At 36.9% G+C, this 26846-nt stretch overlaps 11 protein-coding genes across 11 annotated transcripts; 3 read left to right on the top strand and 8 right to left on the bottom strand.

Annotated features, from left to right (window-relative positions):
* Nucleotides 1-25: 25 nt before the first annotated feature.
* On the top strand, nt 26-2004 carry RO3G_06172 (uncharacterized protein; the record flags this gene model as incomplete). Its single annotated transcript, XM_067660762.1, has 3 exons — nt 26-1690; nt 1743-1800; nt 1850-2004. 3 exons carry the CDS (start codon nt 26-28, stop codon nt 2002-2004), a joined length of 1878 nt encoding a protein of 625 aa, XP_067516863.1.
* Nucleotides 2005-2428: 424 nt separating this feature from the next.
* RO3G_06171 (uncharacterized protein) lies at nt 2429-3136 on the bottom strand (the record flags this gene model as incomplete). The annotated part of the gene is made up of 3 exons (XM_067660761.1): nt 2429-2445; nt 2517-2775; nt 2822-3136. The coding sequence occupies 3 exons, from the start codon at nt 3134-3136 to the stop codon at nt 2429-2431; spliced, it is 591 nt and encodes a 196-aa protein (XP_067516862.1).
* Nucleotides 3137-3822: 686 nt separating this feature from the next.
* On the bottom strand, nt 3823-4928 carry RO3G_06170 (ATP synthase F1, gamma subunit; the record flags this gene model as incomplete). Its single annotated transcript, XM_067660760.1, has 5 exons — nt 3823-3854; nt 3906-4526; nt 4576-4707; nt 4782-4822; nt 4882-4928. The coding sequence occupies 5 exons, from the start codon at nt 4926-4928 to the stop codon at nt 3823-3825; spliced, it is 873 nt and encodes a 290-aa protein (XP_067516861.1).
* A 227-nt stretch (nt 4929-5155) lies between these two features.
* RO3G_06169 (uncharacterized protein) lies at nt 5156-6471 on the bottom strand (the record flags this gene model as incomplete). Its single annotated transcript, XM_067660759.1, has 2 exons — nt 5156-6384; nt 6441-6471. 2 exons carry the CDS (start codon nt 6469-6471, stop codon nt 5156-5158), a joined length of 1260 nt encoding a protein of 419 aa, XP_067516860.1.
* Nucleotides 6472-8158: 1687 nt separating this feature from the next.
* RO3G_06168 (plasma-membrane proton-efflux P-type ATPase) lies at nt 8159-11029 on the bottom strand (the record flags this gene model as incomplete). The annotated part of the gene is made up of 3 exons (XM_067660758.1): nt 8159-8583; nt 8681-8891; nt 8939-11029. 3 exons carry the CDS (start codon nt 11027-11029, stop codon nt 8159-8161), a joined length of 2727 nt encoding a protein of 908 aa, XP_067516859.1.
* Nucleotides 11030-12114: 1085 nt separating this feature from the next.
* Nucleotides 12115-15395, bottom strand: RO3G_06167 (chitin synthase; the record flags this gene model as incomplete). The annotated part of the gene is made up of 3 exons (XM_067660757.1): nt 12115-14092; nt 14267-14833; nt 14965-15395. The coding sequence occupies 3 exons, from the start codon at nt 15393-15395 to the stop codon at nt 12115-12117; spliced, it is 2976 nt and encodes a 991-aa protein (XP_067516858.1).
* A 1995-nt stretch (nt 15396-17390) lies between these two features.
* On the top strand, nt 17391-17750 carry RO3G_06166 (uncharacterized protein; the record flags this gene model as incomplete). The annotated part of the gene is made up of 2 exons (XM_067660756.1): nt 17391-17574; nt 17626-17750. The coding sequence occupies 2 exons, from the start codon at nt 17391-17393 to the stop codon at nt 17748-17750; spliced, it is 309 nt and encodes a 102-aa protein (XP_067516857.1).
* Nucleotides 17751-18410: 660 nt separating this feature from the next.
* On the bottom strand, nt 18411-19152 carry RO3G_06165 (uncharacterized protein; the record flags this gene model as incomplete). The annotated part of the gene is made up of 3 exons (XM_067660755.1): nt 18411-18607; nt 18806-18928; nt 18975-19152. 3 exons carry the CDS (start codon nt 19150-19152, stop codon nt 18411-18413), a joined length of 498 nt encoding a protein of 165 aa, XP_067516856.1.
* Nucleotides 19153-19683: 531 nt separating this feature from the next.
* RO3G_06164 (uncharacterized protein) lies at nt 19684-20360 on the top strand (the record flags this gene model as incomplete). The annotated part of the gene is made up of 4 exons (XM_067660754.1): nt 19684-19835; nt 19885-20135; nt 20214-20218; nt 20271-20360. 4 exons carry the CDS (start codon nt 19684-19686, stop codon nt 20358-20360), a joined length of 498 nt encoding a protein of 165 aa, XP_067516855.1.
* Nucleotides 20361-22436: 2076 nt separating this feature from the next.
* Nucleotides 22437-23130, bottom strand: RO3G_06163 (uncharacterized protein; the record flags this gene model as incomplete). The annotated part of the gene is made up of 5 exons (XM_067660753.1): nt 22437-22444; nt 22598-22749; nt 22823-22880; nt 22981-23009; nt 23078-23130. 5 exons carry the CDS (start codon nt 23128-23130, stop codon nt 22437-22439), a joined length of 300 nt encoding a protein of 99 aa, XP_067516854.1.
* Nucleotides 23131-24457: 1327 nt separating this feature from the next.
* On the bottom strand, nt 24458-24855 carry RO3G_06162 (uncharacterized protein; the record flags this gene model as incomplete). The annotated part of the gene is made up of 2 exons (XM_067660752.1): nt 24458-24533; nt 24761-24855. The coding sequence occupies 2 exons, from the start codon at nt 24853-24855 to the stop codon at nt 24458-24460; spliced, it is 171 nt and encodes a 56-aa protein (XP_067516853.1).
* Nucleotides 24856-26846: the final 1991 nt, after the last annotated feature.

Raw genomic sequence — 26846 nt, 5'->3', positions numbered from 1 at the left:
GAAGCTGAAAAGAACAATACAAGGCATGCTTAATGTCTTCAAGGGCGATCAACGAGAGCAAGGATATCAACAAGAGGAGGATAAAGAAGGGGAAGAGAACGCGCTTCGATTACTTTCTGTTGGATCATTATCCATTTCAAACGATGTTGAATCAGCCTCAGAACCTCTGCTGACTGTTGATATCTCGTCCTATAGAGAAAAAAGAAGAAGGATAGAACAAGAGCTTCCTACGCTGCAAAGATCACTTTTCTCGACGACAGCACCTGTCAACCGAACGGCCGAAGCAGCGGTGGAGACGACAGAAGCTGACAAAAGATCAAAAGAAGAGACGACTGCTTCTGAAGCCAGCCCAGAGCCTTACAGAAACGAATGGTTTGCAGAAAAGGACACTGTACGCAAAACGGACGAGCAGGGGACGAACATCAGGCTCTATGAGTATCTTCCTCAGATGGTCCCGGTCTTTGCCACAGCGGAACAAGCGGAAGAATGTGACAAGATCGCGGCCGCAGCCAAGCGAACGGATGCGACGTTTTATCTATCGGACTTTCGCAAGTCAATCGACTGTCTCAATTTCACCTTGTCTGATTACCACGCAAAGGACGTGTGGAAAATATCTGGAAAATTGCAGTTTTTAAAAGAGTTTTTGGATCATTTGAAGAATGAAGAGCTGGTCATCATGGTGCTTACAGAAGGCATGAATGAAGAGACGTGCATGTATGATTTTATACGAGAAGACTTGGGCTTTGCTTGTACTCGTATAGGTAATGTCTTTGATGATGAGTGGGATGGTGAATATGGCGTGTTTATAAAGACGAAAAAGAGTGAAGAAAACTTGAGGTTGTCTGAAAGTGGACTGTTCAAACCTTTGGCTGATTTGGTTCTTTGTATGGACATCACCATCGAGAGTGACCTGAGAACGTTCTTGAGCCTGAAGAGAAACGATACCGAAAAGCCTCATGTCCTTTGGCTTGTGACCATCGGATCCCTTGAAGAGAGAGCCTTCAAGTTCTTGCGGGAAAGCCAGCTGACTTTTTCCAAATGCGGTGAACGCTCCAAGACGCTGTTGCTCGAGGACAATCAGTGGCCAGTGAGATCAGATAAGGAGAGTATGATGAATAACCGATTGGCTGCCCTGAACTTGGCCTCATGGCTCATTGATTATAAAGGTGCTTTTGAATACCAATATCGATCGACCATTCAATTACCACACAGTCAGTTTCAAGCGACAGCAAAGCCCTTTGAACAGACAGTCGGTATTTCAGCAGGTGTTTCCGAAATGACAGAAAGAAATGAGGAACGAAGCCCTTCAGATATGGACACTAGTTCTGATGCAGATATTGATGAATCCAATATACCCACAACTCAATTGACACAACTCTCGCCACATGCTCCTCTTTCTTCTGCTCCTACCACGTCTGTCACTCTTCTTACAAGCCCCATGTCTTTTGCTCCTTCTGTTTCTATCCCTGCTCCTGCTCCTACTTCTATTCCTACTACCATGCCTGTTCCTAGTGCGATGCCTGTTCCTAGTGCGATGTCGGTTCCTAGTGCGATGTCGGTTCCTAGTGCGATGTCGGTTCCTAGTGCGATGTCTGTTCCTAATACGATGCCTGTTCCTAATGCGCTGCCAAACTTCACTGTCAATAGTCGTCCTCTGTTAAGCCCAAACTTGGCAGATTTTTTAGAAAATGTAAGATAAAAAGAAAATAAGGATGATGAGATATTGATGATGATGATAATAGGCTATATTCTCACCTGGTGAATTCATTGTGAATAGGACAAGAACACCCGATGGTTTGAGTAAGAAAGAAAGAAAGAGAGATAAAGTGAGATTAACGTGTGAGATTAGGTCCAGAAGAAGTGACGATTGCTAGAGAGATATTGAAAGACAAGGGAGCGAAATATTTAGAAGAGATGAAGAAACTTAAAAGTCAATTTCAACAACAACTTTATGTGCTTCGTTCGAAATACATTGAAGAAACAAAGCAAGCTTATTTCAGATGAAATTAAGAAAAGAGAAACTATTTTTATGTAAATAAATAAAGAATGTAGTTAATGATAGTAAGGCATAGATGGATGTGAGATGGATGAAGGCATATGTTTGTTTGATTTTGAATGTTTCATATGTGTTGATTTGATATGTTTTCTTAGGGATCTAGAATGATAATAAGCTTTATCACAACCAGGCATAGAGCATAGATAAGGTCGATTGTCTGAATGGGTCTTGATGTGTGTACAGAGTGAATCTGGTCTAGAAAAAGTTTTATGACAGCCTAAGAGAAGATGAGAAACAGAAAGAGAGAGAGAGAGGGGATGTGTACCTATCACGCTGCATACAAACGGTCTTTCTCCCGTATGAGTTCTGATGTGATTATGCATCTTGTGTCTCTTCATGAACGGTTTCTTATTTCTTGAACAATCTTTCCACTCACAATAATAACTTGGCTACATAAAATCATTGAGTGACAATCATTGACTTTATTGATTTACCTTGCCACTGCCAATATGATTATTACAAATATGAACCATGAGTTTTTCTAATGTGGGTGCTTGAGCATCACACGATGTCCACTGACAGTGATAAGATTCAGTTGATTTTGTATTCTTTGTGACAAGAGGTGGAATGGAGATAGTTTGAAGAGAGAGTCTTTTGGATTCGATCGGTTGAGGGCTTCTTTCGGACTCTAATCGGACGACACGTTCGATTAATTCTTGTTTGGATAGATGATGAAGGGTGTGATTAAAAGGGTGGGGCGGTAAATAGAGATGATCCTCCTAGGATGATGGATTAGAAGATTGTTTTATTGGATGATGAACTTACGGATAAAGAAGGAGAGTGATTAAAGAGAGAAAGAGGATCAGGTTTGACAGGATCATCCATCATTGAGAGATGATCTTCTAAATTGAAATCGATTGGAGGAGAACAAGAAGAAGTTGAAAGATAATCCAGTGAGGGTCGGTGAGAGAAGAATCCAAGGTCAGGAGTAGGTAGATCAAATGAAGAACTAGGACTGATGGAGGCTTCAGAGGTGTGAAATGAATAAAAAGAGGGTTGATCCAAAGGAATGCTTGTCATCCAATCATTTTCTGATAAGAGCACAAAAGAGGATGTCAAGTCATCCAATCGACTGTTCATGTCTTGTTTGTCATCAGAAAAATAAGATGGATCGAGTGATGCATGATTAGGTTGAGTGTCGTTTTTCATTAAAAAGAGAAAGAGATCAATCCGTCGTAAAGAAAGAGAAAGAGAGAAAGAGAGAGAGAGAATGATTTATATAAAATCTGATTTTATCGCGTGAGTAAGCAACCTTGATTGTTCACCCCACTGATCACTCTACTTTTTTTAAACATAAAAACCTTGTTACTTTCTTATGTAATAAACCAAATCACAAACACATGCAAAAAAGTAACATTCAATCTGTCTTTGAATAATAAAAAATCGTCAGAGATTCTCCCAGTCGGATAACATCGGCTTTACCTCGTATGATCCACACTTTTAATGATTTCCATCCACTCATTCCCTTCTTTATTCATTCTACAACTTTTTAATCAACATTTCACATGAAAATCATCCAATAAACATCCTTTAAAAGGTAAAAAGCCGAATACAACACTTTCTTTCTCTTTCTCTTGTCTACAACATATGACAATCATTATTTTATGCCACGTGATGAAACCTGTGAATCATCTTCATGTGACAAAAAGAAGGCAAGGGAAGAATCATATGAAATAAGACGACACTGTCAATAGAAATTTATTACAAAACATGTTTCCCTGCTTTTTTTTTTTTTTTTTTTTTTGGTTGAAACAATCTCTAATTATTTAAAGAGCAGAAGCACCAGTGATGATATCAACTACAAAATAAAATGAGCATTTCAAATCTCTCTAATTTTATAAACACTTACTCAATTCGTTGGTAATAACCGCTTGACGACCACGGTTATAAGTCATTGTCAACTTGCCAATCATCTCACCCGCATTCTTTGTCGCGTTCTCCATAGCAGTACGCTTAGCAGACATTTCAGAAGCATGACCTTCGACCATGGCCCAATAGATACTGTTGGCAAAGTTGAATTCTTGAAGGTTAGCAAGGACATCATCTTCAATTTCATAAACAGAAAAGTTGGGAGAGTTCTTGAACGTAGCTTCAGAATAAACAGGGATTGTCTCGGCTTCATAGGCAATCACAGACTTGAACTTGTTATACACAATGTTGGCAGTATCGTATTCGACACCTTGAGCGTTGATCACGTCCACAATAGAAGAAGCTTCTTCAAAAGTAGGAATGTTCTTGCCGATTTGGTTGAAAGTGATGGCAATGTTCTTGCGTAAAACACGACTCAATTGAGCCTTGGGCTTATCACCCAAAATGACCAAAGCGGATTCGGGTGATTCGGCAACAGCACGACGCGTAGCCTTGGAGATACTCGAGTGAATACCACCACAAAGACCACGGTCAGAGGAAGATGCAATATAGAGACTCTTGGCATCCTCAGCAGCCTTGGTTTCAGCATTGGTGAAAAGAGCTACATAAACCTTTAATCATCTATCCCCTCTCTCTTTTTTAAATCCTACCATTGGAAGAAGCACCGAAAGCACGAGCGGCTTCCATACCACGTTGAGCCTTGGTGACCTTGGTGGAGGCAATCATCTTCATGGACTTTGTGATCTTTTCAATATTTTGAACAGACTTCAAACGTTGTTGAACTATGTTTTTTTTTTTTTAAAAAAAAAGTGGCGTTTAGTTTCCTTTGGTTGTCAAATGGTTGAATTCTATTTACTTTCTTTCAAAGTGGCCATGTTACGAGCTTGGACAGCTTGACTATATCGACCTCTTTAATTTCCCTTCTTCTTTTTTTCTCTAAAACTTCTCAACCTTACCTGACAGGAGCAGCAGTAGGGCGAGCAATGCGAGAAACAGTGAACATCATCTTGTATCCCTCGAGTGTTTAGTTCAAATAAAAAAAAGGGCAAGAACAATTTTTTTTTTTCCTAAAAAAAATTGAAGGGACTGGCAACCCCCCAGGATAAAATCAGAGTCAGCTCAAGGACAAAAAGGATGACGTAGGACGAATGAGGTGTGTGCCAATCAAAAGATGAAATAAAATGGGGGGGGAGAGAAAGAATGTGGAAAGACTGGAGATTGTTTTTATTATTATTGGGCTTGAGCCAATTTAGGAGCATGACTTAAACCAAGGTATTCAAAAGGAACCTTGAGGTCATGAGAGGCCCTTTGACGAGCCAGTTGAGTGTAGTGATTCAGTTGAGCTTGAATGGTTTGAAGGACAGGCAAGACTTGAGATTGAAGTCCCTGAGCGACATTCTTGGCCTTGTCAATAGAAGAGATATCCTCACGTGCATACTCTGTACGAACCAGGTCCACTTGCTTATTAGCAATCTCAACCAGTGAATACACCCTGGTCTTTAACCACTCGGGTGTCTCAGTCGATTGAGCCTTGAGATACTCCATGACTTGCTGCAGCTGAGTCGATACCTGTCCGGTCAAGTAGTGAAGTCTCTCTTGACTGGTCACTTGAAGGATCTGGATCCGTTCGGTAGAAGGTAAACGTTGCTGAGCATACAGGGCCAGTGAAGCTTGCAGAGATTGAATGTTGGCTGTCGTTCTCTGAATCAGGGCAGAGGTCTCGGCCAGACGAGCAAGATCGGAAGGTGAACGAGGAATGTGTCCGGCTGTGGTCTTGACCTGCTCTTGAACATGTTGGGATAAACGAAAGGTGGCTTCGTTCAGTAAATAGTAGGCACGTATGGCTTGATTGACCTCTTGTTCTTCTTGATGTTTTTCATCAGGAGAAGAAGGAGGTAAATAACGATTCAAGACAGCCTCTACGTTATCAACCACCGTACCAAAACGTTTATTGGCCTCTTTGGCTACTTGATGAGCTGGTTGTGTAAAAGTAGAGTCAATCTTTACTTTCATACCATCCACCATTTGATAAGGTGTCTTTAGGATATCTTCTGTAGGTTGATTGACCACAGGAAACTTGGTTTGAATGATATCCAACGAGCGACATCCAAAAGCATCAGCCTTTTCAATGCGTGGTTGTATATAAGATTCATAATAGGATTGAACATATTTAGGTTGAGAGTATCTTGAGACAGTAGTCAAAGTAGAATTTGCAGTAGAAAGAGCTAATCGACCTAAACTTGTCTTGTTAGCAATCGCCTGTACGGTGGATAAGCCATCATGGACAACAGGAATAGATGAAACACGTGAAACAAATCTTGTCGTCGTCGGCTTGGTTGCTGTCGTTGTCGCTGAATGATTGTTATTATTTCCTTCTTGTTCAAGTAATTCAACAATTTGTGGTTCCTTTTCTTCTTGAACAACCACTGTTTCTTCCTTTTGGTGTTCTTGTTGATGGTCTATCAAAGAACAAGATGAATAAACAGCTACTTATTCTATCAACCTTTAAACTCACTCTGACTATTTTGTTTATGGTTTCTTGCCATAGTTTTCAAGTTGATAAAAAAGAAAAAGAAAAAGAAAGAGAAAGAGAAGGAAAAAAAAAAAATCACTTTATCACAAAAGTATTCATAACCTGATTTGATGAAACAAAAATAAACTTAATTTTTTTTTTTTTTTTACTTTTTTTTATTATTATTATTATTCGATACACACACAAGTGAGTGAGAGAGTACATCGACACACACTCACACGTGAAAAGAATAGAATAGTTTTATTCTACATCTGCGCGCACTTTTTTAAATAAAAATGAACACAGCTGATTTCAAATTATTGTTATTAAAAAACATGTTTATTATCAGTTTAACAAAAGGGATAAAGGGCCAACGTTTTTCACGTGATACTCAAGTGCGATAAAAGCAAGGCTTATAAAATGATTGAGATCGCAACACTTGGATTTTTTAATTCTCCGATTTAATGCAGTACGCCATGAGACAGTTGGGTTGTCCATCGACATTAAATTGTGCTTCAGTAGGCTTTGAAGTTTAAATGCTGATTCATTCTTTCATTTTTTTAAAAAAAAAAATCTTTCTTGCTCTTATTTCATGACACTCTATCCACTGTCAGTGAAATACTTTACAATGAACTCAGCAGTCGGTTCAATAACCCTTCTGGCTTTCTTTTAAGCAAAGTACGTTTGTGTTTAAAAAAAAAAGGTTCACACCCTTCTTTCAAACTGTACACTTGTTCACTTTAAAAGAACATTTAATTTGCAAAGAAAAATGTTTCTTTGGAACGACAGAATAAAAAAAGAAGGTTGAGTCAAAGTGTCAGTGTATAGGAGGGATAAGAGTCTGTGAAAACAAGAGCAAGTATGAAAAGACCTTGTGAAATCGAATTGACTTGTGTCCTTCTTTCTTTTCCTAATCAGATGCTGAAATGATCTTTCTGTTTCTACTGTTCATTGGTCTATTCTACCCGTGTCAGAGAGTAGCAGACTTGGTTCCAATTGATGCAGAACGATTCCAATCGACATACAGAACGTGTTTGATAACCAATACATTACTATTCAAACGATATTGGCTTTATTCAACATCAACTGAATGGACATTAGCAATTGTATAAAAAATAGTCAAACATTTCAGCTTTTTAATAGTTCAAATACAATTAACCCTCGCCCTCTCCCTTCAAATTAGATTCGCTTGTATTTATGTAGACTGGTGCAGATATTGAATTTTGTACATAAATATGCACCTGGACTCTCTCTTTTTTTTTTTCTTTTTTTGGTTAGAAAATAAAGTCTATGGATCGATATCACCCTCTCATTCTAGTATCAAACTTAGACTTCAAATTGTACAAGTGATTTACTGTTACTTGTCGCATCATTTAACATTGAAAATAGTTTTCGCATAGAGGAAACAATAACCATGCTATCAAGTCAGTTGGAAAAAAAAAGAGGCCAAAGTCAAACAATAAGCATGAGAGAAGCAAATAGAAAGATACGTCCATGTAGGCAAGAGGTTTAAAAGAATGATCATTAAATTTGAGCTTTTAAGGGGACCCTTATTGAAATCATCCTATTCATCATAGAACGTTCAACCTATCGATCGATGCTTTTCCTTTTAATTTAATGAACGAATCGTAAATGAGATTTGAAAAAAAAGATTATTTTATTGAATAGAGTTGATAATAAAGGAAGAAAAAGAGAAAAATACACAGAGAGCCTTCTATTGTTTAATTTTTATAAGAGTGGTTTTGGAAAGCAGCAATGATTTGATGAGCCTCAACAGGATCTATTAATTTTTTCCATGAAGCATCCACAGCCGTCTTTTTTTCTATCCTCTCTTTGCGTGTAGTCAATTTATTCTTTCTTCCTTTGGTAGGTACCATCTTGGCTGTCATTTCAAAACTCCATCTGCGGAAAATCTGTACTTTTACTACATCCAAAATCATAAAGTAGACCAGTGAAACGCCCAGGACAGCTAAACCCCAAGGATAACCACAGGGTGCTACACCTTCAGCTTCACCAAAGACACCGTACACTGAAAAGAAAAGGGCAACTATTTGTGTACCAATAATACAAGCTGTAAATATCCAGTTAGGCATATTCTTCCACCAATAACCAGGAACACGAGTCGAGAAAATGACAAAATGAGGAGCTGTGTGTTAAAGAGTTGTGAAAAAAACATGTTTACAACCATTCTTTTTTTTTTTTTTTTTTTTTTTTTTTTTTTTTTTTTTTTTTTTTTTTTTTACCTGAAGAGATGTGCAAATACATAATAGAGTGCAACTCATTGTCTGTCACATGAAATATGTCACGAGCAATATAAAAATGAGCAAAGGAAAGCAAAGCGAGCAAAGAAGCCAAGACGAAAGAGAGCGTTAAAAGTTGCCCAATCCTCCATTTGTCTGGCTTTTCAGAGATTTCAGTGTTATCAACAGAGATAACCAAAGTGGCAGCATCATTCTACAGAAAAGATTAGAAGTGAAGAATCAGGACGACCAGAAACTTACCAAGACACAGATCATGATCAACAAAACCGCGGGCATGGTCCAGTCTTCAACCAGAGTGATGATGAACATAAACATCAGAAAATGGATGGTGGATGTGATACGGTAAAGAGCATAAGATCGAAGCCGTTGAAAGATAGCACGGGAGGTGATGATACCATCCGTAATGGTTGAAAGACCAGGGGCAAGTAACACGATGTCAGCAGCAGAGCGAGCGGCATCCGTACAGCCCTCGACAGCGATACCTACATCCGCCTTTTTGAGGGCCGGAGCATCGTTCACGCCATCACCCGTCATACCAACCAAGAGACCCTTGTTCTGGAGCAGCTCAACCACCCGATATTTGTGTTCAGGAATCACTTGAGCAAAACCATCCGCACGAACACAGTGTTCAGTCACTTCTTCTTCACTCTTTGAGGGATCGACGAGATGGTTAGCGTCCAGGATGACACGACCCATCCCAAGACGGGCAGCGACTTCTTTTGCAATGATCAATTGGTCACCGGTAATCATCTTGACGTCCACACCCAGCGCATTGCACTCTGAAATTGTCTGGAGAGAATCAGGACGAGGAGGATCCAAGAGGGAGATCATGCCGACCAGCTCAAATTTGTCTTCATGACCCGGTATCGTCTTGGCCACACCAAGAGCTCTTAAACCACGACGGGCCAAGGCGTTGACCGCATGCACCGCTTCATCGTCGCCGCCAACAAGATTTGTGATCACTTGAGGGGCTCCCTTGGCAACGCAGAACGTCTCGTTCGTATCCAGGTCCCTGACGGTCGCTCGGGTCATCTTGGTCGTGGGATTAAAGGGCTCGAAGCCGATGACTTTGTATCCTGGGATTTCTCGAGGGTTGGTACGGTTCTTGAGAATGTCGACCTGGCTCTCTGCCGCACGACGGACAGCGGCTTCGATAGGGTCATTGGCACCCTGTTCGGCAGCAAGATAGGAATAAAGCAAGATGTCAGTTTCTGTAAAACCATTCGTCAGCCAAGGTTTATCGAATGTCAATTCATTCAGTGTCAGCGTGCCCGTCTTGTCCGAGCACAGGACAGAGACCGAGGCTAACTCTTCAACGGCGGTCAGCCGTTTCACGATGACTTGCTTTGCAGCCAGTTGCTTTGCACCGACGGCCATCGTGACAGACATGACGGTCGGTAGGCCAACAGGAATCGCGGCCACCGTCAAGACCAAGCAATTTTCCAACACAAGCTTCCAGTTTCCTTGAGGCGTACCACGAAAGCGCACCATTTGATAGACAAAGACAATCATGACCAAAATCACCGTGGACCAAATTAAAACATTTCCGATCTTGGTGATTATCTTTTGAAAATGACCCTCCTCAGCAGTGATAGCGATCAAGTTGGCCGCACGACCAATAAAAGTATCTGTGCCGGTCTTGGTGACCATGGCCAACTGCTGACCTTGCTTGATGATGCTCGATGAATACACTGTGCTGCCCTTTTTTTTAGAGACCAAAAAGGACTCGCCTGTCAGGCCCGACTGATCAATCATGAGCTCCGAGTCATTCTTTTCCCCATTGACACCCAATCCCAACAGTCGAGCGTCTGCTGGGACAATATCGCCGATCCTGAGCACAATCACGTCACCAGGGACCAACTCTTTGACGTCCACTTCCTTCAGCTCATTGTCACGGTAGCAGCGGGTCTTTAAGGCCAGGGTCTGTCTCAAGGCATCCAAAGCAGACTCGGCCTTGGCTTCTTCTATATAGCCAATCACAGCATTGATGATCAAGAGTGCCAGGATGATGCCAAAGTCAATCCAGTCGCCCACGATACCTGCGATCACACAGGAAATTTCAATCAGGTAGGAGATGGGACCGGTAAAGTAACCAAAGAATTTCAAAAAAGGGTTCGTCTTTTTCTCCGGAAGTTCATTCATGCCAAAGCGCTCTTGACGTTCGGCGACTTCTTGAGACGATAGACCGCAGCTGGGGTCAGTATTCAAAAGTAACTCTAGCTCAGGTGATATTTCATCTGTATGTTCAATATGCTTGTGCTCTTCAAATTCAACAGCTTCTTTTTTCTCGTCTGTAGTAGGTTTCGGAGGTGATTGGCTGTTGATTGTCATATGGATTTGTTTAAAGAATTATATAAAGCGTTTTGATTTCTATAGAAACGATAGAGACAATAGAGTGATCTGTATGTGTGTGTGTGTCTAGTGATTACTCTAAAAGTACTTTACGCATGTTAGTTATAAGCAGTAAGACTTTTTATATATTCATTCACTTTACACAAAAAAAGATTAATAATAAAAAAAAAAAAAAAAAAAAAAAAAAAAGGACAGTAAATTGAAAGAAGATGGGAAAGAGAGAGAGAAAGAAAGAAAGAAAAAAGAAAAAGAAGAAAAAGAAGAAAAAGAAAAGAATAAAAGTGATAATAGAAGCTGGTTGATTTATTTATAATTAGTGGGTGTAGTGTAAATGTGAATCTATCCTTGTTTGTATATAGGAAATATAACTCATGAAGCTAAGGTAAATGTTCTTTTTGACATGAATGCATTGGTAGTTTAGTCATCTCTCTTTCTCTTCTTTCTTTTTTCTTCCTCGAATTTGTATTATGTATGTATATAACATGAGATGAATCATAAAGCAACTTATTGAAATATAAACTATTTTATCAATTACAATAAATATCCGCTTTTCCCTTCAAAAGCAATACAGATAAATCTTAACTTTGAGTAAAATCCTCCTATTCTATGCTTTATAAATTTTACTTTTCTGTCTGCTTTTACTAAACTATCGGATATTTTTTTTTTCTCAATTTTAAAACGAGTCCGAGTAGATGTACTTGTTAAAACGGAAAAAGAGAAAAAAAGAAACGGTGCATACTTGTAGGAGGTTCTCTTTTATTTTAAATAACAAGAGATCTTCCAGGGATATATTCACATCTTTAACCCACAAACACGCATTCACACCCTTACATATTATTCTCTTCTTCTCCTCCCCCCTAAATCATTGTGTATATATTAAAAAAAGGGGGGATAGAGGCTTCAAGTTATTAAATAGAGCCAGTACCACTCAACATGGTACTCCTTAACTGTTCATGTAGTTGTACTTCTATCCTAGTCAATTACTGTTTTCTTGTCGTTTTTATTGTATCATTTTAACTTGAAACATCTTTCTGATTATGTAATGCAAAGTTTTATGATGGCCTTTATATCAAATTGAGGGGTGGTGATGAAGGACCATTCATTTTAACAGGCATATGATGACGTGCAGGATCTGCCCAGTCGTTGTTATCCTGACCGTAGGCTTTATCGAGTGCATGGTTCTGAATCAAAGAAGCTTTCATGCCTTCCTTAGTTTCTTTTGATGGTTCGATTGGATCAAATCCATACAAAGAATGAGTAGCTGCTTGAGTAAGAGGCCGGTTGGCGTCTTCAGAAGAAAGATCGCTATAATGTCTTTGTCGTCGTCTGATGCTTTCAAGATTTTCTACAAAGACATCCAACTGAGTGGAATGACGGCGAGAAAATCTAGGTAAAGGCAGCTGATTATCCTTGGCCGATTGAATTCGACGGTCCATTTCATACTCACTCCACTTCTTCATCGTAATCACACTGCTGTCAAATTCACCACTTTCATCTCCGTGGCCCTTGTCTCTTTTGATGCCTTCCACTTTACGTGTATCGCCCCATGAGAAATCATCAAAGTGCCAGTAGGCGTACATAGGCAAGACAAAGTTCCAGATGACAAGGCTAAGGAGATAAATCAGCATCCACCCAACGTACACCAGTTTACAGCTTGTCATCCCGATCAAAACAGCGGGTAGACCAAGCACAAGGGCAAGCAAAATAAGCGGCAATATCGCCGGCCGTCCGAGGATGGCAGAGATTACCAAATAAAGTGTGAAACTGATAGCAGCCGGCAAGGCCAAGGTACCAACGAGTTCCATAAAAATAACGAATTGCATCGAAAAGCAAAAGGTGCCACAGAGATCGTGAACGAGTAAGAGTTCAAAGAGGTTATGAATCGTCGAATTGATCCACCGGCGACGTTGTGAGAGAAGGACCTGGAAGGTATCAGGGACCACAGTCTTGCAGACCGCCTGGGGGACAAACATCATCTTGCGGTGAGGAAAGGTGCGAAGCATGAGTGTGGTCAGATATCGGTCCTCGCCGAGCAAGAGCAGGTTCTTGCGATGTAATGTGTCCACGATATTTTCAGAATAATGCTCTACAATGTCTGGGTTGGCCAAAATGGGAACCCAGTAGCCGTTAGGGCCCTTGGGTGCCTTGATACGGTACATGCAAAAACAGCCAGGCAGGCAGGTAACTCCACCAAAAACAGACTCAAACGCCTTGGATTGATGATGCGAAATGTAATACTCAAAGACCTGAATCATGGTCACCCAGCTATCTGTCTTGTTTGCAATCTTTGTCTCGCCACACAAACCAGAAATCTCAGTGTCCTTGACGGCCGCAGAGATCATACGAGAGAGAGCATCAGGAAAGAGCTTGGTGTCCGCATCCACCATCAAACAGATCTCATACTGATCGGCTGACACACCCGTCACACGCCAGATGGCATTAAAGAATTCATACTCCATCTTGGTCATACGCTCATCAAACATCACCTTTTGAAGAAACTGCATCAAGATGATTTGAGAGTCTCGTTTACCACGATTACCAGGCTTTGGTACACCCAGTTCCTCAGGTCCACCACACTTTACGATCGTCACCATCGGCACACGCGATTGTTGGTCAGCAGGGACCGTGTGGTCGTCAAACTTGTAAAATCCGGCATAGACCTTGGCACAATTGTTTCTTCTTGCACCATCCGCAATGGCCACATACGGTTGAGCCTCTACCTCGTCTGCAGGCACAATCAAGTCTCGCATCATGCCCACACAGATCTCTGGTGTCGATCTTGATTCACCACTGCCTGTAATCAGCCCGTCACAGATCACGATCAGAACCGTATGGCTCTTGGGATAATCGCTCATACAAATCGAATCAAGCGTGGTACGTATGCCATCTTCACCTTCAGAGTAACAGGTCACAAGGCACATGGTGTAGGCCAATGGGTAGTTGAAGGGCATGTACTCTGACGGTGGCTGCGGTACGACATACGGTGATAGAGGGAGTGGGCAAGACGACATGCCTTGACTTGAATGACTCAAGGTTTCATGGCTGTCAAATGAAAAGGAGGGTGAGGTGATGTTTTGTTGGTTGCAAGATAAGGTAGAAAAGCGTTGGGTGTTGCTTCCTGAAAAGGAGGCTGACAAGACTGAATTAGGTCTACTAAGACTTGTAAATTCTGATTAAAATTTTGTCTGTTTTTAACCTGCATTTCCTATAGCTTACTGTGCACTCTTCCATACTGGCATAGACGACCTTTCGGAATCAAAACGGTTTGTGCCATGCTCTAGTGGAGTAAATCGAGATGTCACTGGAAAGAAGCTTTTGCGTTTAGGACTCTGTTGATGCAGTGGAGAAAGATGAGTGACAGGCCCAGGACGATCCAAATCTCTTGCCCAATTTTCAATCTCTTCCTCACGTTTCATGATGGCCGAATAAGATCCGCTTTCTTTAAAGTTACCCAGCTTCCAAGAAAGGAACCATCCAAAGATAACAGCCAAAATGAATTTGGCTCCAATGACGGCCAAGATGACTATCAGTGAAACGTAAAGGACGATTTCTGACACCATACAGCCTACACTCATCGTGTCAACCTGTCCTATACTAATTGTCTTCATCAGACACTCTGCTTCCCTTTTCCAATCAGAGTCACGATAGAATTGAATGATATACGTTAAATCTTTTCCACCAAATGTGTCCATGTTATTGAGTATGCTGTCCACAAGACCATGGCTTTGTATTTGAAAGTAATTGGTAGGCAAAGATCTCAGCAAGTTAAGGTCCAATACATTACTAAATAAGTATGTCTTTTAGTCATTGCAGTTTCCACTTGATTTGTTTTTTCTTACTTGTTATAAATCATAAGATGATTGGTTGCATTGACATCTCTGTGAGTATAATACACTCGCGACACTTTGTTGTACCCACCTTTGTTTGGATTAGGCACTCCAGTTGTCGTAAACGCATCGAGTAGATTGATGGCTGGGGTAGACGTATGACAGTTGGTTCTGTTGGTATAATGAGATACGTCAGGAGCATCAGCTGCCTTGGAGCTGAATAGCTCACAAGGGAAATAATTGGGCTGAATTCCCTGTAGTGGAATAAACACACTGTCGCATTCGGCATAATGTTGAGGAAAAAGTAAAGAAGCATCCATACTGGTACCATTCAGTGTAGGATAGAGTACGTTGACTGTTCCGTTTGATCCTGGATGTCCATTCCAATCAGCCAACATGTATGCCCAACCTCTGATGATCACATAGCCTGGTGTGACATCAGTACCATGTATCGAAGCAGTCGAGGCAGGACAAGTTACTTGCGTAAAACCGAATGTCAAGAAACCAACAGCAGCCATTATGCAAACAATAACACTCACAAGTCCAATTTTTTCTCTCCAAGCTGTTTGTGCCTGTCCATAAGGTATACCTAATCCAAGACGTTAAATCTATACATTTCTTATCTTAAAACTGATAGAATACCCGCTATCTTTAGCAATTGAGATGGAATACAACAAGTAATTAAATAACAATAAGTCATCCAAAGACTAGGCAAGTTCCAATGGCTCTTTTCTTCTACTACGTAATTGAATGAAATGTCATCTTTTTTTTCTTCTCGACCTAATAAACTTTTGCCACGCTTGATGGATCGAACCGGTAGATTGCCTGTTCGGCTGGGTAGAACTGTCTCTGTATGGCTTGCAGCTTGTCGATAGTGATATTGTCTGTGATTTGGATCAACTCTTTCTCTTTCAGGTCGTACAAGAGATCTTCCTCTTTTCACCGCCAACGCGTCTGGTGCGAATTTATTGGATGTATGACTTGTAATAGAAAATTGTCTATTTAAAGACGGTGAATAAGAATTGATTTTTTTATTCGAATCCATGGTTTATTTCCTTGCTCCTTTTGTCGTCCTCTCTTATTATAGAAAAGAAGTGGAAAGAAAAGAAAAGGTCGAAAAGAAAAGTTAAAAAAGAGCAGAAGAGGATGCAAAAGTATAGAATTGAAATCCCCTTTAAGTTGGGTGACTTTATCGTTTGCTATAAATACATGTAAACAAAGCAAAGAAATCCTTTTTATAACCTAATCATGAATTAAATGGCAGCGGTGGACCCAATTCAATGGGCGTTTTATATTTAACGCACTTGTTTGTTTACAAAATATTAAAGTTCTAAATGAGCCTAAATGCTTTATTTTACAACATCTTTTTTAAAGCAAAAAGAGAAAGACAAGGAAAGTAAAAACCATTTAAAGAAGAACATGTGACGATGTGCCACAAACTAATGCTCTAATTGCAAGTACTTTTTTTCTCTTTAAAAAAAAAAGGGCGATCATTTTTGTTTATTATTGCCAATCACTTTATATGCAAAATTAACCCTTTCTTCCCCCTCAAGTACTTTTTTATTTGCAATTTTTGAATTAAAAAAATCTTTTTATAAACAATAGCTATTGGCTATGAATAATCTGCTTTGCTGATGATATTCAACATACAGTAAGCAAAAATAAAAGATGAACTTAATTTAGTTTTATTAGTACCTTTTCTTAATCCTAAAGTTACAGCATACAATGTATCTACACTGAAAACTACACTTACATGAATCAAAAGAACTGATTATGTCACTGTAAAGCCAACCTTTGCATTTTGCAAAATATAGCTTCGAAAACACGTAAATGTACAGAAGGGAAAGTAACATGCTTTTTTTTTTTCTGTAAATGTTTTTTTACAACAAGTGTGCATATTTTGCAGAAATAGCCTCTTTTTTTTTTTCTCGTTTTACACATAAAATTGAACATTTAAATAGACTTGAAATAATAAGAAAGTATGTGTGATAAAAGGAGAGGAGTGAATGTAACTTGATACTTGACTGGTTGGGCTCTTTCATTATCTTTGAATTACTATAAGCTTCAAATGTTCGTAATATAGTACTTGTGCTGCTTTTTCATTTAGGCATAAATGACGGGATAATTGAAGCAAGCTATGGCTTATTTGCTTGTAAAATCTATGCTGAGAGTGTATGTAACACAAAGTGTTCTTTTAAGTAATTGTTTTCTTCTTTTTTATTCTTTTTCGTTCACCTTTTTTTTTTTTGCACTCAATTTATAAAATGGGAACTCCTGAAGAAAACTTTGAAAAAGGCGTTGAGTATCGATTAGCAGGAAATGAAGCTTTCAAAAAACAGGACTATAAACAAGGTTCTTTTATAAAAATAGTTTTTGATTACTCTTATTCACATTAAATAGCATTGGCAAATTATTACAATTCGTTACTTTATTTAAAAGCAGTGGGTGGTCAAAAAGAAAAGGACAAATATAAACAAAGGTCAGAAGAACAGCTTGTGATGATCTATAACAATATGACTGCAGTATTTGCAAAGCAGGAACGTTGGGAGCGTGTATTATTTTATGCAAAAAAGGCTGCTGAATTAGATCCTGAAAATACAAAGACACAATTCAGAATGGGACAAGCTCAATTAAGGTTAGAGAATATTGAAGAAGCGAAATCTTTACTTGAAAAAGTACTGTCAAAGAATCCAGGAGGTAAAATAATTTTGTATAAAATATATTACAATATAATAACGACTCTATTAGATGGACTTGTAAAACAAGAATTAGCCAAGGTTGCTTTAGCTAATAAACAAAGAGAAGAGAAAGAAAAATTAATTTACAGAGCAATGATGACAAAGCTTGTTCAAGAAAAAGATGATGAAAAGTAATAAAGAATTAGTCGATATTAACTAATGCAGTAACCATAACAAAGACTACAAAAAGCATGATAAGGATAGCTACAGAATATCCCAACCATCCTTGTCCAACCCAAAGTAATCGTTTTACAATTTGTTTTTGATTTCTAAAATAGTTGAATAAGGACACGATTAAACAAGTGAATCCGAGTGCAATAAATATAAATGCTACTATTTTTGCATTAGTTGAAACAGGTCCTTGTGTCCAAGGTAGTGAATAAGAAGGTGCAAAATTCTTTGTGGGAAGATCGATTAATGTCATGAATCCTGTATTTGTTGAATAAGAATAATACAATCATTGATTAATTTACCTATGAGAGATAAAGTAGTACCAGTGCGTATCCAAGTAAGTAAATTTCTTTCATTTGCAAGATGGTCTCTTGGATCTGGTCCATCTACAAAAGTATGAACTGAAACATCAAGATATTTAAAGAAACGTGAGCACTTTTCGTCGTTGCATAAACCAAATTGTTTTGGTGCTTGAATTCCTTCTTCCATTTTATAAAAAAAGAAAAGAAAAGAAAAAAAAGTAAAAATACCAGCAAACCAAAAATAGATAAATCGGACATGAAATAGAGAATTACATAAAGAAACAATGAAAAAGGGGAATTTTGTCATATGAAAATGTATTATTTACACTTGTTTTCTTTGAATACGCTTCGATAACGCATTTAAATAAGGGTCTGCTTCGATTATTTCTCTTTCTAAAGTAAAAATATGCTTGGATCCAGTGTTTTGCTGCCATACAAGTCCCTTTGTTGTTGACTTGTATTTTAATTGTGATAACCACATGTTTTCTTCTTTAAATCTACCCCAAAATGATATAGTCTCTAATCCAATGAATTTATCCTTCATCTCCTTTGGTCTCTTTCTTTCTCTTTCTACTTTTTTAATATCATCGTATACTATCAATTTTGTGACATAGCCTCTTGTATAAAAATGAACAAATATTGCAGGTGAAATAGCAGATATTCCAGCTAATATAAAGTTACTCATCATTTATCATCCCATCCTTATCATCCTCTTACCAAGTGCTACACTTAACATAGGTGCTTGTCCTGTACTTATTAAGCCTGGAACAGCAATAATACCACAGATTCCAAAAAAGGATGCTGTCATCTTGTATCTTTTCATCGTTTCAGCAAATGGACCTAAACAGACGTTAGAAAATGAAAACATAAAGTGCTGTTTATATACCAATATAAACAAGTGTTCTTTGAACTTCATTTATATTATTCTTTGTATTCGAAGGTTCTGTAATCAACTTGTTGCTAGTAAATTTTCCTGCTGCTTGTTTAGGAAGTGTTGAGTATTTCACAAGGATTTGAAACTTCTTCAAAGGTGCATTGCTTCGTTTCAAACTGAGCAGCAGCATTCTTTCTTTTTTTTAAAAAAGAAAAAGTTGGAATATATCCATCAACAAGTGGCTTGAATCTTCTCGCAGGGCAGTTCTGGGTTTGAATCATCCTCCTTTCCCCCTTGTTTTTATTTCAGGACATCAGGTCGGTCTATTTGTCAAATGTTTTATTGTAAAAGATCAAGAGACATTAACTAGACAGAATACGATAAATAAGCTAGGGGTATTGTATCAAAATGATTATAATGTGTTTATTTCTTTTTTTTTTGTATAATTTTTTTATTTAATCGTTTTCTGTAAAGAAAATAAAAAATAAAAGCAAAATGGGGCCAAGTAGTGATTGATGATAACCAATGGATTATAATCCTTGCTACTGAATTTATATATAAAACAAAAGATCTCCTTTATGCTTTATTGATCCAATCAATTCTTTTTTGGCGCGAATGACCAGTCTGTGATTAGATTCGTTAATTGAAATATAATGAGTTTGATATCCGCGATATTGAACTCATCTTGTTTTCTTCTTTTTCTCTTTTGTCTCTCACTTTAATGAAGCTGCTTTTATTTACATTTATTTTTACGGCCATATTGGCTGGTGTCCAATGTTTACCTGGATTTTTTATGCAAGATGAAGTGGAAGCCTACATGAGTGACTCTACTACATTAATTACTAAATGTGATAGACAGCCAGATTTATTGACGTAATAAATGAACAAAGAAACAAGATGAAATATAACATGTATTTAATAGAATTGAATATATTCGATTGAATCCTGAAATTCCAGTTAGAGGAAAGAATCTCGAAATTGATTTTAAAGGTTATTTATCAGAACAAGTACCTGAGGGCACTCAAGTCGAAATTGTTGTTAAACTTGGATTGGTTCAGTTGCTTAGAAAGAGATTTGATTTCTGTGATAAAATTCAAGAAATCGATGAAAAATGTCCTATTCCTGAAGGTGAAGTTACTTTCCATAAAGAAGTTGAATTACCTAACCAAATTCGTAAGTTATATTTATACAATAATTATACCTTCTCATTCACATCCTTCTTTTCCTCTCACACTTTAAATGCAACAATAGCTCCTGTAAGTGAAAAGAATGATTTATGATATTAACAAACTAATTGCATCTTTATAGGGAAAATACACTGTCCGCGCTGTAATTGTCACTCCTGAGAACAAAAGAGTCACCTGCCTCGTTGGTACAGCTTTCTTCCCCAGAAGATGATTAAATAAAGAAGCTTTATTTTAATAAAGAGCTTTAATACTTGTTCTTCTCAACTATTTACATCACAATATCTACTGCTTTCTTTAATTATCAATAAAATTAAGCATACTTTCTATAAACATAAAATGACCCAAAAGCAAATCTCAAACTGCTAAAAAGAGCCAAAGGTCACTATTTATACTGAGAATGCAGGAAAAAAAAAAGATAACAAATCCAAGTGACAGTAAATTTTGCTATATTTCATTATCTGATTTCGGTACTTGAAGTATGATGAAATCAAAAGTAAACTGTAAAAGTCTTGTATTTTTTTTTGTATTTAAAATGTCTGAACGTTTATGTAAAAGTAGCAAGGGTAGTTTTATTGCATTTAAAGTAGACCATTTCTTATTTTCATTATTTCATATGTTGCTAATGAATAGCAAAGCGGTTGTTTTTCTCCTATTTGATTATTGCTGTTCAGTTACCGTAGTCCTGGATTCTCAAACCGTAGCTTTGGGAATATCTCTAAACCGCGGGTTATATTGGGAAATGGAGTTGACGGAATGGGATAATTTAAAGGTGCAAGCTTCGGTATAAGTGTTTCCGATCTATTTTCTATTACTAGAGTATATTTTTGAAAGCGTTACATCAAATAAAAATGGATGGTTTTCCGGAAATAAATTAGAGGCTAAGCAATCGATGATCGTCGATCAATTTTTTTTTTTTTTTTTTTTTAGTGAGCTTATTTGCTGTGTTTTTAGTGAACAATGTTTTACAATTTTATCTATATTAATGAATTGATTGTGCTCTCAACTGAGCTTTTTAATGTATTCTTCAGAAACAAGAGAAAAGCAGTTTACTTTTGCCGATCATATCAAGTATTTTGTAAATATTTTTCCTTTATTAAACAAGGTAGTAGGTTTACAAGATCAACATTATCAATCATATGTGTAAGTGTATGTAAAAAGCGTTAAATTTTGATAGATGAACGGTAAAGATATATCTTGGATCATCGTTTCATTAGAGTTTTTATTAAACAACCACGTTATTTTATTTTTATTTTATTTTACAAAAAAAGAGTAACTTTCCTTTCTGATCACTTCCGGGAAGCATCATTTCCAGATGTCCCGGATGGTTTCAATTGATCTAACTAAAAAGGGATATCGTGATCTAATAACTATAGGCAAGCCTCTGAAAATACTGTTGCTGTGGTTACTTTGAATAGTTTTTTATGTATTAAGCAAGAAGCAATTTTTATGAAGATTGATCTTTTGAGGATGGGTTGAGAGATATATTATATTGAACAGCCAAATTTCCATTTTGATGAGGAAAATGAGAATAAGAGGGTAAAGGCAAAGGTAATTTTCTAGTTGAAAGCAATCTATTTTCTTTCTCATCCTCACCCATAGGCGATATATGGTATAGTTGATCACGATCATTGGATAAAATATTTTGCATCGACATTGCAGAGGACTTGAAAAGTTGTTTTGGTGATGGTAAAGTGGGCTTAACGAAATAATCATGTCGATTATTCGAATAAATCCCTGTATAATCTATTGGGGAGGGTGGTTTATCAACATATGGAGCAAAGTGCGACGGAGGAGGTAGAGATGTTCTGTTTTCTATATACATTTCATGTACAGATGAAGTATCGTCTTCATCAGATTCATTTGTATGTCCTCTACGTCGTTTACTATCATATACACATGATGAATAACACATAGAATAACACTAAAATTTCCTATTACCCGGAACTATTTAGATGTGCACTTCTTGGTTCTTTTCTTATTCTTATGCGAACTCCCTGATCTGAGAAACATCTTGTTAAAAACGTTGACTCTAATGTAAAATGATTAGGTGTGTTATTTTTATGCCTTTTTTTCTCTCTTTTTACCTGACATGCCAGGGAAACCTAGTATTTAAATAAAAGGGTTAGTAAACATACATTTTTCTTGTTTCGTCATCTTTTTTTTTGTTTACTTTTTGGTGAATACACTTGAAAAATATCTGAAAGAGTAAAGCATAACCTACATACATTATTGCTATATCAACAGGGAATCAGTTAAAATGTCGTGCTTCTATCTGCGGGGCCTTTGGTTACCCTTCTATTCCAAAAAGAGTAAATTTTAGCCTATAAATACCCTCAAGTCGTACGCTTATGTCTGAGAATATGAAAAAGCCTCCATCTAATAGAGAATGAGAGAGTGAGAGATGAGTAACACACATCGATTCATTAAAAATTGCAAGGACTATTTTACCAGAATTATCGAGATCTTTAAGTTTGTGAAGAGATTGTACGACAGATCCAGCTGTTGTTTTGTTACCATTGATGAAATGTAAATCAACTTCGCCACTAGCATCGGTTAATGTGGCGTACAGAAAGAAATATGGGTTTTGCAAGAAATCATCACTGTAATATAAAAAAAAAGACGATGGGTACTCAATGAAAAAAAAAGAAATTATGTTGAGAAGAGAGGGCTTACTTTGATGAATTGCTTAGCAACTCAATGATTGGAGGAGGATCAATTGGCCTTCGATCCACTAAGAAAAATGAGATGTTTATGTAACTGAAACATTAAACTTTTTTCTAAGGGGTGTCTGTATGTACCTTTTTCTTTAAAACTACATAGCCTTGCTTTACTAGGTTGTTGACGCACTGTTAAACAATATCTAATAATTTCATATTAAAATCACAACGCGACGTTTTTTATGGCTTGTTGAAGGGGAAAGAGACATACGGAGAAGAAGAGCAATGAGGTTGTGAATTTAAAAAGTTGATTGCTTGGTTCATTGTGATTAGTAAAATAAAAATTTCCAACTTGCTGAAAGTTAAAGTGTTTAAAGCATAAAATAAGCTGAAGAGAAAAAAAGAGAGAAAGAGGGAAAAGAAGAGGAATAATATATAAGGTAATATCAAGGAAATCAGAATGTTAAAAAAGATTGCATATTTTTAGATATTTAGCTTCATATAAATAAAAATACACTTGTAGTGTAAAAACCCCGAGATTTTTTTTTTTTTTTTTTTTTTTTTGAAAGCTCTGTTTCTGGTAAAGCGGGTCAAACCAATCATACATGATTCTAAGAACCGATCCGGTACCTTGGAATACAAACGTGCTAATGAATTTCCTCATAAAGATTAATCTTCTATTTCTTGAATTTAAAAAGTCGTAATTGTTATAATTTCTATTTTGTGAGCATAGATTCAATTTTAGATTTCATTCCGAAAACTGTTGGATACGAACACAAAGAAAAAAAAAACGAGCTTGTGCTTTTCCATGAATTAACAAAGACAATAAACTATAGACAAAAAGCCAATTAAAAAGGAGACACTTTTTATAATCAAAAGGGCGGCTTTTTCTCTTCTTTTTTCTCTCTCAGAAAAGCATGTGCTGATTTAAACAAAAGTTACCCAAGACCCCGTTTTAACGTGTTGCAACCTTATAGAGTTTCTCAACCGAGTGCGGATAATGAATGTTACTTGCTCCCCTCTCTCGTGCGACGACTTGGTTTAAATAATGCGGTAAAATCAATGCATTTGGTTTCCGGTTGAGAAGTATTTGCACATTGATTACGTAAAACTTACCTAAACAAGCTGATCCCAGTTACAAATGCTCAATGAATTATTTATTAATTTTACTAACTGTTTAAACCCTATTCTATCCCTTTTAGATCTTTTTTGAATTTTTCCCAATTTCTTTTATGTAACAACGCGATTGAACGCTATTTTTGTGTTTGCTTTGAACAATCCTTTTTACACTTGATCTCTTGGTTTCAAATAAGCAAAAAAGCATCAAGAGCATCATTGTATTTACTACAAATAGTATGGTTATTGTGATAGCAATATGTTTATGCTTCTGATATAAGTAAGATCGACGGATATTTCAGTTGTAATAAGTGATACATAATTACGTTTTATTGTAATTAAGAATGACGAACCAAAGTAGATCTATGTGTTCAAATGATTCAAATATATCATTTTATCCTAAAATAAACTTTTTTTTTTTTTTTTTTTACCATTTGTCTTACTTCACCACAATTTATTTAACTTATATCGAGCTTAATAAGATTATATCCCAGTCGAACATGAAGCTTAACATAAATGATCTGATGTACAAAATTCAGCTCACTGGTAACGACAATAAGATATTTTTGGCATTGTTGATCTTATCAAGTTTTGTAAAACTCTCATATTTTCTATATTTATTTAATTAATTTGATTTTTTATATAAGCTCTCGACAATGGAGAAAAAGATTATATCTAAACAATTAAATGAATGTCATCTTTTTTATTCTTTATGTTGCTTGTTTAAAAGAATACACAGCCTAAAGCTTAAGTGCATTACTTGTATTAGATTATTACACAGGGCAACCTGAATGACTAGCAACTTTCTTTTTACCATCCGCATTTAGATTGGTTTCACCCAATGTTATCAATTATGATAGAGAAAGAGATTGAACTTCCGAAGCATTTGTAACTAGAACAGCATATAGCATTAATCAAGATTTTAGAAGCCATAACAGCTCATGTTCCTAGCTACAGTATTCCCAAATATCACAAATGATGGCTATCGTATTTATCTAACCTACCAGCATCTGTATAAGTCTCTGCTGAGAGAGAAGCTTTTTTTTTGTAATTGCTGAATTTAGTTAATTTCACACAATAGGTTTCACTACATGTTGTGCAACTTGAGTAAGTCTCTTGGTGAAATGAGGCGATTTTTATAAATATTACAAGTTCTGTTACACGAACCAACTGAGATGCGCAAGGAGTTGTATTCGTTGATTTTCAGAGAATACCCACACAACAAAAATGCAATGGATAGATTTGTATATATTTTTTTCGAGAAAATTTCTTTTGAAATTACTATCAACACAAATGCACTATGTATATTAAAGGCAACCTCAATCCAGGAATCTGGGTTGCAAACTATGAAGAGTAGGTTACAGTCGCCTATTTATATATCCGTCAATGTAAGTATAAGGTCCAAAACAAGCAGTATCGCATCAGGGTACTTCGATGCTGATGAACGTTCCTGTTCTAAAACGTTTCTTTGGTTACATACTGCCTTTCCGAACTTTTTTTTTTTTTTTTTTTTTTTTTTTTTTTTGCGAGGTTACTTTTAGAAAAAAATCATAGGCAACAATAACAAGAGCAATTCAGTAAAAGTATCGTTACTATCTAATGTAATAAGAAAAAACATTGGGGTTTAGAGCCGTGATTAAAAATACATAAAAATGGGAATAAGCTTTCTTATATTGGAGGAATGATATCCTAATTTCGCTTGCTCTGGTTTATGAATTATTTTAAATGTCGTTTATTTGGGAAGCTGGTGGAACACTCCACGTTCAGTTACAATGACCCAATTTTACTTACACAGAAGAATTGAAAGAGTATGGCCAGATGTTTTTGGTTACATTGGTTCCAGAAGCAATTTTCAATGGCATGTTATCCTGTTTTCCAGCCCTCGCTTTGTTCTTGCACAGGAGGGACAAATAGAGAGATTTCGCTCCAATCATTGTTAGAGACTGAGTTCCGGAATTGTCGGAAGATGAAGTTAATTTAGCATGCCAGAACAATGCTTTCAGCAAGTGTTTCTGGTTGACAGAATCTTTTGGCGGTTTTCAAATTCTCTATGCGAATTTAGAAAGCCTAGTTTGACTTTTTCTTTTGTCTATTGTGTTCTATTGAAAGCTAGTGTCAAAATCAAATATCTGTGTATTTCATAAAAGTAAGTGAGGGGAATTTGTAGGTGAGAGTGGAAGGATACAATGGGTTGGAAGGAAGGAACTGGCCCTTTAAGAAAATTAGCGAATTTTAGTAAATATCAAGGAATTTAAAAACCCGATTTTGAAATCTTGGAAAAAGGAGAGACGAACATGCTGTGTCTGTGTTTGAGTCCAGGCATAATTCAACCATTACTGCAATAAACCTTTATAAGCGATGCTTATAATTATAATCTTTAGCTAAGGATTTGATAACATTACACTGACAATAACTCTATAAAAATTATCTTTTTATTCAAGGAAACCACTTAAAGAACCTCAAGTATTTGTTTGTATTTCTTATTTGTGATGTCTATTCATCAAATAGCTTTCATTATCTAAGATACTAAAAGAAAGAATGACTCAAAATCATCTCTTGGAAAGAATCATAAAATGTATACATTTAATCAAAAAAAAATTTATGTAATATGTAAAAGTTAAGCTCTTGGAGACTGAGAAAACTGCCAGACAAGCAGAAACTCTTGAATGTACAATCCAAAATTAGGCAAAGGAGCTTGACAATGATTCTAGTTTTAATATATCGGAAAAGACGAAAGACAAAGTGATGAAGCTCTCAAATAGATACATATCGTTTTTTATTAATAAGGAGTACGCATAATAAATAATCTTCTCGCTGAAAACAGATTATATGAAAAAATCTTGTAACCACATGCTTAATTACACCAAGAATATTTTAGATAAGGCTACTCTTAGTGTTTTCAAACTCAATAATGTACCATGAAC

The sequence above is a fragment of the Rhizopus delemar genome, genomic scaffold, assembly GCF_000149305.1.
Source record: "Rhizopus delemar RA 99-880 supercont3.4 genomic scaffold, whole genome shotgun sequence".
Classification (NCBI taxonomy): domain Eukaryota; kingdom Fungi; phylum Mucoromycota; class Mucoromycetes; order Mucorales; family Rhizopodaceae; genus Rhizopus; species Rhizopus delemar.
The sequence above is the reverse complement of the archived record's forward strand: the minus strand, read 5'-3'. Positions and strand labels throughout refer to the sequence as shown.